General features: G+C 49.1%; 1 protein-coding gene across 1 annotated transcript; it reads right to left on the bottom strand.

Moving 5' to 3' along the window:
* Positions 1 to 2,539: 2,539 nt before the first annotated feature.
* On the bottom strand, positions 2,540 to 8,715 carry NIM1K (NIM1 serine/threonine protein kinase). The gene is made up of 4 exons (XM_061557800.1): positions 8,512 to 8,715; positions 6,164 to 6,432; positions 5,230 to 5,398; positions 2,540 to 4,432 (listed from the first exon to the last, which is right to left on the bottom strand). Exons 1-4 carry the CDS (start codon positions 8,669 to 8,671, stop codon positions 3,291 to 3,293), a joined length of 1,740 nt encoding a protein of 579 aa, XP_061413784.1. The 5' UTR covers positions 8,672 to 8,715; the 3' UTR covers positions 2,540 to 3,290.
* Between the last annotated feature and the right edge of the window lie 2,943 nt (positions 8,716 to 11,658).

Raw genomic sequence — 11,658 nt, 5'->3', positions numbered from 1 at the left:
TTTCCGATTTAATGAGAATCTTGGCAATCCCAGCTCCAAGCACTCATGAAGCCAACACTGTGCATGGACAAAACCCACTTGGATAGTGAATATAAAATGTTAATTTAACCGGCAAAGCCCAAGTATGAGGACTTTTTTAGCTGGTCGTACGTACAATGTGACGAATTCCATGTTTGAGTACATTTTCTCCTATGTGTGGAAGAAAACCGGAGTTCCCAGAGAGATCCCAGCAAGCATTTGAGATGATAACACTTCGAGGTATGCACAGATAATTTCACAGACCCACCTTGTTGTTCCGACACCTTCCAGCCACCTTGGAGCGCATCCAGTTACGAGGCTCACTACTTATGATCTTGGTGTGCTGCACCAACCCCTTGTGGGCATTGTTTGACCTTTGGAAGAGCACAGGGCTAATTGAGGTGTGGGGCTGTCATGTGTTGGTGAATGGGCGTTTTTTGTGTGCTTTTTTGAATATGCCATTAAGAAGGCAAAAAATCCACAACATTAAAAATAAAGTTATATTTTTTTATTCAAGCGAATGTGTTGTAGTCCTGTATAGGATGAGACAAGTTTTCTCACGGACGAGATGAGCGTTCACCGTATTGGATAAAGGTTTTCTGTGTTGAATGAGCTGTACGGTTCTGTATCGGGTGCAAATGCGAGTATATATTCGATGAAATTATGCTTCTGTATCAAACATGATGGGTCTATCGGACAAGATGGGGGTTCTGTATAGGATGACGGGGTTTTTTCATCGGAAGAGAAATCCAGATCTTTGGCATATTTCATGTAATTGCTATTAATGAACATTACAGATTAACATTCATATTTAAAATACTTATAAATTTGCAAAACTTTTGATTTTTTCTTAATGAGCTTTCAGCTATACAATATATACTTTCTAAAAAGTCGTGTTAATATTTAACACTTAATACAATCTCTTAAAACAATTTGTTAAAATATCAGGTGATTGTTATTGCCTATCTTAGGCCGAAGTGGACAAGCACTTCCCACATTGGGATGGTGGTTGCCTAATTGTGAATCAAGCGTTATGAGCACGACTAAATCATAACCATAAATAGATGACGATATTCATGACGTTATAAATGCTGCATTGTAAAATGTATATTTAACATATAATCTCTTGACTTAAAGCTTTCGTGACTGCAGGAATTCATATTCTTTTGGTCTATCAGTAAAGACACGTAGATAGAACAAATAATAAAAATAATAACAATATCACGACGTTTCGATCGCAACGCAAGCAATCGTCATCAAGTGAAAAAAATAGCGAGAGAGCTGCTGAGAATATATGGTTGGAGCGCTGCTAAGGCAGGGAGTTATAAAGGTTTGAGATGGGTGTAGCCCAAGGGTCAGTGGGCGGGGCGAGAGATTAAATTTGCATGTAAATGTAAGATCGGAGAAATATTGACAAACGAAGCTGTGGGTGTGGCCATTGTATTGTGAGGGATTAGCATGTCCATGTAAGATATTTGCTTGTAAATGTCAGCTCGGAGAGAGCTCGGCAAGAGCATCGCTACATGGAGGTGGAAAAGGATGGCAAGCCGCCATTTACTAATACGGCTAACGGTGGCTGTGTTAGTGAATGTAACTCAGAGAGTTCAAAATAACTGCTAATATATGGAGGTAGGGAGGGAACATCATGGTTAATAACGTCCTTCCAATCATTCCGAACTTCCATTTACAAGCAAATCTCTTACATTGACATGCTAATCTCTCACAATACAATGGCCACCCCCACAGCTTCGTTTGTCAAAATTTCTCTGATCTTACATTTACATGCAAATCAAATTTTATCTGGGACCGTCCATAAATTACGTCACGCGATTTTGGACGATTTTTGCCCCTCCCCCCCCCATTGTCACACGGCGTCACAAAAAGTCAGACCCCCCCCCCTCAAATATGACGTCACAAATTTGCCCTTCCCCCCCAAAAAAATCAAACATTCTTCAAATCGCTTTAAACTGTTGTCATTGTAATGCGTATTTAATGTGCCGCTGCACTCTGATGTTGTAGGAGAAAACATTTATTAAAAAGTCTACTTCATTAAGTAGAACGTGTTGTCTATGTTTATTTAAAGTTGCGCATTTAGATGTGACTTCACATTTCTCAACCCCCCTCCCTCGTCACACATCGTCACAAATGTCTGACCCCCCCCTCCACTAGGTGCGTGACGTCATTTATGGACGGCCCCTCTCTAGCCCCGCCCACTGACACCCATCTCAAACCTTATAACTCCCTGCCTTAGCAGTGCTCCCACCATATATTCTCAGCAGCTCTCCCGCTATATTTTTCACCTGGTGACGATTGCTTGTGTTGCGATCGAAACGTCGTGATATTATTTTTTATTATTCTATCTACATGGCTTTACCCAAAGATCCAAATAATATATAATCTCTTGTAATAACTCGGTGGAAGCCTGTCCTAAAATGGGGTGCTTCTTCCCCATTAGATACACCCCTCCCCTCCCAGCCCTGCTCCTTTCGTGTTTCCCCCACCCCATTGGCCCAACCCCTGTGCTAGTCTGGCCCCCTCTGCTGCTGATGCTTTTACTCACCAAATACCACTCACCTGAGCCTCGTTAAACAGCACACGACTAAACGCTCTCCACTCACAACAGTCCCCACTCAACACTCACCTAAGACGGCTAACAGTCCATGATACTGGACACTCTTCCACACCTACAGTCACTCGCCGAACACATTCACTCCTCACCTACGACTGACGCATTTAATGTTGCAATTAGTGTCCAGCCATGTTTTTTTTACCGAGGTCAAAAAAGGTTGCATATATTAGAAATGCAATCCAATAAGTCTCTGAATTCAAACAGAATAAGTCCTCACTTGACCCCGAACAATGAAGACTGCTCCTGTAAATGCTGTTACAGGCAAAGTTGTGTACTTGGACAACAATTGACAAGTAATGATGTATACAGCAACGTATAATCTCTTTAGTAGCAATGTCTGCCCGAGTGTTGCTCTGGTCCAAGTGCTTGACTCACAATCGGAAGGTCACAAAATATAATTCTGGTCAGAGATCTCAACCCACCACCGCCAGCAGTAGCAGAATCATCATCGGTACCATCTTCAGTTGCAGCATCCTTTCATCATTTTCAAAATGACCACAACCACTGCTAGCAACATCCTCAATGAGTAAAACGATTCCACTTCCATTCACGATTTAAACTCGGAGCCCTTTCCAACTCGCAGCTGTGCCACCCAGGCTCTCCTCCATCTCCTCTCCATCTCGACATTACCCACCCCCCCGCACTACAAAATAGCGCACAGTTTTGACCGCTGGGCTACGGCCACGCGGTTACGGGTGTCGCGGTAAAGCCGCCGTCCCCCGGCCCTCGCTGCTGCCAACGCGATCCCTGCTGCCATCGCCACCCCGCCGGCCACGCCACCGCTTGCCGCCCCGTCGCTGCCAATGCCGTTGGGCAAGGTCCGGCAGCTTTCCTCGGCGAGGACGGGGAACACCGGGCCCTCGGGGCGACGGCGGCGCTGCACGCGGTGCAGCATGATGCGGTACGTCCCCGTCACGCAGCTGCGGGCGTCGCCATCATCGCCGTTATTCCTTACGACGTCGCTCGTTATCCCCAGCTCTTCGAGCAGCTCGCGCACCTCGAGCAGCTCCTCGGTGAGTAGAGAACAGGAGGGCGGCAGAGAGGAGGATAAGGGGGAAGGCACGGTTCTTGCGGAGCCTGCCGTGACCCCCAGTCTTGTTTCTGTAGCCACTGTGTCAGTGGTAGGCGTTGGTGCCGCCACTCCTGAGTCTGTCACGGCCGCCTCTTTGGTAGTCGTGTCTGTCGCGATGACTGCAGCTCTCACAGTGTCCATTGTGTCTGGACCTTCAGCGGCCATTACTCCTCTCTGTCTTGTATCTCCAGGCATTACTAACGTCCTCCTAACTTCTGTTTTGGCCGCCCTTTCACCGGTCATTACTGCTGCCCCCCTTGCATCGTCAACCATCGTTGCCACCACCCTAGAGTCGTCCGCCATTACTTCCACGGCTCGATGATCTTCTGCCACCCTCTCAGCATCCACTGGGACCACCTCTTCAGTAGCCATTGCTGCCGCCCCCCTTATGCATTCCGGGTCCTCCTGTAAGAGGTACCTGGGCCCCAGTGGGTAAGGCGGGTAGGGCTCGGGGGCTTGGACGCCCCGAAGCCATTCACTGCGCAGGATCTGGGCGGCCGTGGGCCTCTCATCCGGCAAGGGCCTCAAGATGGTGGTGATGAGGTTGCAGCAGGAAGCAGGCACCCGCAGGGGCACGGAGAAGCAGCCGTCGAGGATACTGAGCTTAAGTTTCCCGACCGTGTCGGCGCGGAACGGGAGAGTCCCAGACGCGATGAAGAAGAGGAGGACGCCCAATGCCCACACGTCCACCTGGGGGCCGAGGTAACTTTGGTCTACAGAGCAAGGGAGAGCGAAGCGATTAGTGGCACACGCGCGAGTGTGCGCGCGCTCGCGCCTTTTGTACGAGTGTGTGTGTACGGAGCGGTAAAACAGTTTGATTCTACACGGCTAACAGTGGCGATTATCTGAAGCAGTTCTAGGCAGACTCAGCCTTAAATGAGTACAAGCAAGCCTCGACTTACGAACATACTTTGTTCCTGACACCCGTTCATAAGTCGAACGGTTCGTAAGTCAGAACACAATGCCCATATGGTCAATATAATGAAATGTGTTTAAGGTTGAACAAAAAAGGGAAGCATGTAATAAATACTGTTTTGTACATAAACATTTTCACTTACCTTGAGTCCTGATGCTGGCTTGCTTGTTGGAAGGGAAGCAACCGCGATTGCACACACACACAGGTACTCACACCAACGACAACGATCCCCCGTATAGCCTTAACAGACTGTTAGGGCAAGTGCTGTTAGCGAATAGCACCTATGAAGGCCGGCACGGCACACCAGGGAGTAGGTGGCCAGCACCATGCCTGACTGCCTTTGTCTCCCCAGTGGCGATGCTTTTATGCACTGCACCAGGTACTCATTTGAGACCGAGTCCATTTAGAGGAGGCCCAGGACCCATTCAGATAACAGTCACTTAGTGTTGGTGCCGTGAGTGGGAATCGATCTCGGGTCGCTGGGTTCATAGCGCAGCGTAGCGCTGACTGCTACGCTGCCACTCCCCACTCCGACACACAAACCCACAGTCACACAAACCCACAGTCACACAGGGTGCTGAACTCTTCACAAACCTCGAAAGAGCTCGGGGGCGGCGTACGGAGGGGACCCGCAGAAGGTGCTGAGCCTCTCGTTGGGGGTGACCGTGGTGCTGAAGCCAAAGTCTCCCACCTTGACCCAGCAGTTGCCAGCGTAGAACACGTTCTCAGCCTTCAGGTCCCTGTGCACCACCCCACACTCGTGCTGCACAAACACACACACACAGGGCGGGGGGGGGCAAGGGTTGTTAGCAAGCGCCTATTGAAGCCGGCTGGCTGTACTGTGTATGTATATAAGAAATTATTTTGTTACAAGGTGAAACAAAGGATGTCTGGAAAGCGCCCACACATCTGGGTGTAGACCCCAGTCAGCGTGAGAGACCGACAATCCATCATACAAGAGAATAATGTGTTTCCAAGCAATTCCAGTGATGTCACATCATGCACTCAATTGCCTTCCTCTCTCAAAAAATTCGTTTCGGAGGTCATTTCAGTCCCGTACTTTACCTGGTCCAGCTCGCAATATACACTCACGGATAAACATGGACGAAACAAGTTCATCTGGACGTGAGCAAGAGTATTTTAATGGTCAAAGTTGCTCGATTACGTTATTGAATGATCAGGTTACCAGGTGGGTGGGTGGTTAATTGGCGGAGTACCTCCATGAGGAAATGGACAACTATATGGATTTAGCATGCTGAAGCGATTGGAGGCATCTCGTGATTGGGCGATGCTCGACCAAGCCAGGATGAGAAGGCAGCCAAACCTAGTCGTTATGTTCACATACCGTACCAGGCACTTATTCGAGTCTGAGTCGACCAAGGGGAGACCCAAGCCGGTCTCAGATAATCACCACCGGTGTTGGCCGTGAGCGAGAATCGAACTCGGATCTCCTGGTTCGTAGCGCAGCGCGCTCACCACAACACTAGTGCTCCCCGCCACTATCACCGTCACCCCCTACCCTCCTCACCATGTGCTTGACGGCGGCCGCGATTTGGGCAAAGACGAGCTTGGCCTCGTCGTGCGGCAGCGCCCCCACGGTGGAGACGCGCGTGAAGAGCTCCCCGCCCGGCGCGTACTCCATGACGAGGTGCAGGCGCGACGGGGTGTCCACCACCTCGTAGAGGCGCACCACGTTGGGGTGGCGCAGCAGCTCCATGGCCAGGATCTCGCACGACAGGAGGCGCAGCGTGCGCTCGTCCATGCGCGACTTGTCCAGGAGTTTGATGGCGACTTTCTCTGCACGCGCGCGAGTCAGAGTGAGAGTGACAGAACGGTGGTGGAGCATTTAGCGCGTTGCTACCAACCCGGCAAAACCCAGTTCGATTCCCGCTCACGGCCATCAACACCAGTGATGATTGTCTGAACCGGTCCTGGGGCTCCTCTAGGTCGACTCAGCCTCAAATGAGTACCTGGTGAGGTGCGTTGCGCTACCAACCCGGCAAACCCAGTTCGATTCCCGCTCACGGCCATCAACACCAGTGATGATTGTCTGAACCGGTCCTGGGGCTCCTCTAGGTCGACTCAGCCTCAAATGAGTACCTGGCGAGGTGTGTAAACATCGCTATTGGGGAGAGAAAGATGGCCGGGCGTGGTGTTGGACACCCACCCCCTCGTCTGGCGTGCCGACCTTCATCGGTGCTCGCATTTTCTCCAAGTCTGTTAAGGCTATACGGCAGGGACGTGCGGTCAGGGGAGGCAGGGGAGGCAGAGCCTCACCTGTTATACTCCAATGAAAATAGCTGTTACGAAAAGTAAAAATGAAGAACAATCAAATGAAATAAATATTAGGATTTTTCCAATTATTTGTGTTATAAATGTCATTTCTGTACGATTCCAATGATTTTTATAGTCAAAATCGCCAAATTTGCGGAGCTCCGCTGCAAGTACAGGAAGAGACGAGAGGTGAGGCAGCGACGAGCTCAGCCTCCCCTCTGATTGCGCAACCCCTCAGTAACTGGGTGGAGCGCGGACAATAAGCGCGTGCCTGTTACTATCTCAGTATGTCACCAATGTAATGTTTGTAGACCCCTTCATTTCACGTCAGGCAGCAGAGACTGAGCCTCCAAGCTGCCCTGTAACATCGACTCCACTGCGAGCAAGGGACTCGTTTACCCATAAACCCTGCCCCCTGCGCGTGAACATCTTGTGCGGAAACTGCCCGCGAGTCGTCTCGGACACAAAGGCGGCGCGTGAACAATTCACACGGACGTGGGAGATGAAGAGCACCCAATCTGAGCACTGCGTGGTGACAGCGCCGCGCATGTACACACAAGGAGGAACTGATCTTGCGTGTGCACACACATTCCGTAACGCTTTCCGACATGGGGGGGAAGTGTCTTTGATGAGCGATGATGCGACGTTTGCAATATGCACGATGACGTGACGTCACAAGCAACGGCGTCATCGCTAGGGGATGGAGGGGGGACGCTTCCTTTTAGCGCTTGTTTTGTAAATTATTTGATCAACGTCTGCGGTTCCCGATAGCGCCAGCCTCGGAAAAGCAACACGACGTTGCGCAAAAAGTTCCTTTCATCTTGAAAGGTACAGTATTCAAACGTAAAAAAATACTAAGTACAGCAATACCCCCATTTAGGTTTCGCAAATACGTCGCCACTTTATTATTAATACCACTGCCTGATTTGCGTCGCTTCAACCCCACACTTATGTCGCTGAAAGCATCGTCCGCCTTGGCCATCACCTCCACCGACCCTGTAAATTGCTTTAATTCACGTCGTTACGATATTCGTCGTCACACATTTCCGGACTGCATCCCAGACATAAACCAGGGTATTACCGTACCTCCATGCACGAGAATAATGATAAAAATAATAATCTTGATTTGTCCAAGAAAGCCACACCTTAAGTTGGCCAGGCTAAATAATGATAAATAATATTCCATGGTTGGCCACGATAACGGCAATGAAATTGAAACGCGAAGCAATCAACTAACTGATGCTCTGAACACAGAGACTGTGTCTCTGAAGAGCGGGAAGGAGAAAGAGGGGAAAAGGAGGAGGGAGAGATTTGAATAAAATCGTTAGAATAAGATTGGGGTCAGAAGTACTGAGTGAGAAATGTAGGGAGGTTGAGTACGACGGGTGGAGGAGGAGGAGGAGGTAGAGGAGAGAGGGGTGGGATGGGAGAGACCCAGGAGAGAGAAAATGAGGTTGAGCATTCGGTAGAGGAGCAAGAGTTGGTGGCGGGTGAGAGGAATGTGCCAAGCAAGTCGAGGTGGTGAATGGGATTGAGACAAATGATTCTGTCGGTGATATTTCTGCTACTGATGACGACGATGATGACAGTGCAGGCCCTTGCCTCGTGTGAGAAGGTGCACCCCCAGCTTGACCTGGGAGAAGTTGCCAGAGCCGATCTCTCCGCGGATGCGGTAGAAGCTGATCCTCTTCCCCAGCACCGACTCCCTCACCGCCACCTCATCCGTGCGCGCCTCCCACGTGAGCTTCTCAAACGGAGTCATGTGACCCCGCTGCCCCGTGACCCCTGCCAGACTCCACTCGTCTTTCCCCCACCCCCTGGCAACGAGACTCCTGCCACTGAAGACTAAGCTCTGTCCCCTGGTGGCCAGGTGCCTCCCAGAGGCATGACGGCTCTATGGCCAGAGCCCAGACAGAAGGCTAAGCACAGCAGCAGCAAATCCCCTAGCCCCCTGGAGATGAGGCTCTGCTATCTGGATAAGAACGCTCTGCTTAGCAACGAGACTTCAGGCCATTGCTTCCTGCGTGGATTCCTTTCGCTTGTAAACTCCTGCACACACACGAAAACGCGTCATGACCATCATCAGCATTGAAAAATCACTATCGTCATTATCACCAGCATCTACAGCATTATTAACATCACCTGCATATCATTATCATCAGCATCAACTGCATCATCATCAGCAGTAACTGCATCATCATCAGCAGCTACATCATATCACCAGCAGTCTTATCACCACTATTATAATTTCATCACCATCAGCAATATAATCATTGTCATCATCAGTATATTCCTTATATTAAGATTATTCTTTTTTTAAATGTCCGTGTGTGAATTTGTATCTGTGTATCTGGTTCTTTGAGCTGAGGGCATTCACAATGGCCCATTAGAATCCTGCCTTATAGTCTGGCTCTACGCACCTTGGGCATGAACAGAACAACCATCAGTCGCTTGGGCACAACTGGCAATGTTGGGCACAACTGGGCTCTTTTTGAACTTTCGCAAAATACTATTCAGAAACGTTTCACAAACTGTGAGTCCTTTTGCGAGCTCCTCTCTGGCACTTGGCCTGTATGGATGTATATTGAACTTCTTTCGCCCCGGAAGTAGCCAACCGTGCTAACTGGAGGCCCAGCGGCGGACAAGACCTCCCGGAAGCGCGATCACCTATTTCCGCAGAGGTTCACGGTTTTAACCTAGTGGCCGCTCTGAATAATGCTGTGGGTGTCTTTCGCAAGAGTAGGCCATTGTGTGTGCCGGCATCATGGTCAACATTTGCCAAGTTTGGAACGTCACTGCCAGGCACCGTTTCTCCGTGGAAGCCCCCAGTATCTGGAACGCCGTCATGCATCACATTCGCAGCATTCAACCCACACCATATCTGTCAACCCATACGGTTTACCACGTATTCTTGTGCAGGGAAATTTAGTTTTCAGGTCCATACGGCGTACAGCCGTTTCAATACGGGCAAAAAAGTGTCTATTTATTTGTGTTTCTCCCTAGTGTTAGGACTTTGTACGATGAACGTTGAGATTTGTAAGGGCACGGGATGACCAATGAGGTCTGTAATAAGGTCGGGCACTGATAAGGGTTGACAGGTATGCTACACCTACTCTTAAAAGCCCACCTCTTTCTTAAAGGTCCCCACTTCTTTCGCCTGACTGTCCAGTGACACCGAGTTTGGCTCCGCGTCTCGGGGTCACGGTCATCTATGTCCGTGACACATTGTGCGCGCTATAAATTGCATTTTTCAAAAATTGTGAAGGGGACAAATTTTTTTTTAAATATAATTGGAGGAAATAAACTCACACATGCAGTTCATAAATGGAGATAATATTCACTATCACTAAAGCTATGATTTTGTCACAAACATCATGGTGGTCATGAGAATCGTGAATTTGAAGGAAGTCTAAAGTGAGATGTAGGAGATGGCTGTTGACACAGATGATACTGTCCACTTGCAGAGCTGGATTGGTTAACAAACTGGCCATGGCAACCACGAGCAATCCGGCCCGAGATACATGGACGGATACACACTGAGATACACACACAGACACGAGATACATAGACGGATACACACTGAGATACACACCCACAGACACCGAGACACAAATATACACACACACGAACACAAATAAATGCAGCTAGTCATACCCCTTTTTCATCGTTTCGCAAATACGTCGTCACTTGATTAACACCACGACCTGCTTTGCGTCCCCTCAAGCCCCACTCTAATCGCTGACAGCATCGTCCATCCTTTCTCATATCCATCGCCTCAGCCTTCTCCTTCACCTACCTTGTAAATTGCTTTGATTTACGTCGCTTCGATATTCGTCGTCACATTTCAGGAACACATAATGACAGAGCTACATATCGAGAGAGACACGGAGATACAGGACACACAAAGACAAAGATCCCCCGTATAGTCGTTTAACAGACTGTTGAGCCAAGTATTGTTAGCGAGTACTGATGAAACCTGGTACAGCGCAAAAGGTGGCCGGCACCACGCCCGGCCGCCTTTGTTTCCCCAGTAGAGATAATTTTTACACTCCGCACCAGGCACTCATTTGAGGCTGAGTCGACCTAGGGGAGACCCAGGACCGGTTCAGATAATGGTCACTGGTGTTGAAGGACGTGAGTGGGAATTGAACTCGGGTCGCCGGGTTCGTACCGCAGCACGCTCACCGCCACACTACTGCTCCCCACAGTACACGCACACACGGAGATGCGACCTCCTCATCCGTGACCTTTCCGTGAATGTTTGGGGTTATTCACGCACCATGGTAGTGATTTGTACTGACCGTGACCAAACCATGGCCTTAGCTTTTACAACTTGCACTGGACACTTGGTGGACATTGCGTCATCCGTTATTAAGCCACAATTTAAATATTGCCATTTATGGTGATACTTTATATAAGCGTTTCTAACGGACGTTAAATTAAATCGTAAGAGCAACCTTTACAGAAAATAATTTAAAATGATGCAATTGGTAAGGCGTGATGTATGAGTCAATGGAGAACTTAGTCGTTTAATTGGCTCCTTGTAATTGGCCGTACCCAATTAAAACAGCCCCAGGAGTGGTTAACGGTGAGGATTATGAATGTCTTGGGGTGACCTCTATGTAGCGTTAATCCTGTATATGTTAAAGTGAGCGTGTGTGTGCGTGTCTGAATGTATGTGTACGTTGATGTGTGGAGCACAAGGTGGTGCAATCTGCGAGTCTTCCCAATCAGTCAACCCGTGGCACC

Source organism: Lethenteron reissneri, chromosome 24 (genome assembly GCF_015708825.2).
Source record: "Lethenteron reissneri isolate LAM-NWPU_2019-01 chromosome 24, ASM1570882v1, whole genome shotgun sequence".
In the NCBI taxonomy this organism is placed as follows: domain Eukaryota; kingdom Metazoa; phylum Chordata; class Hyperoartia; order Petromyzontiformes; family Petromyzontidae; genus Lethenteron; species Lethenteron reissneri.
Note: the sequence above shows the minus strand (reverse complement) of the source record. Positions and strands in the feature narration are given on the sequence as shown.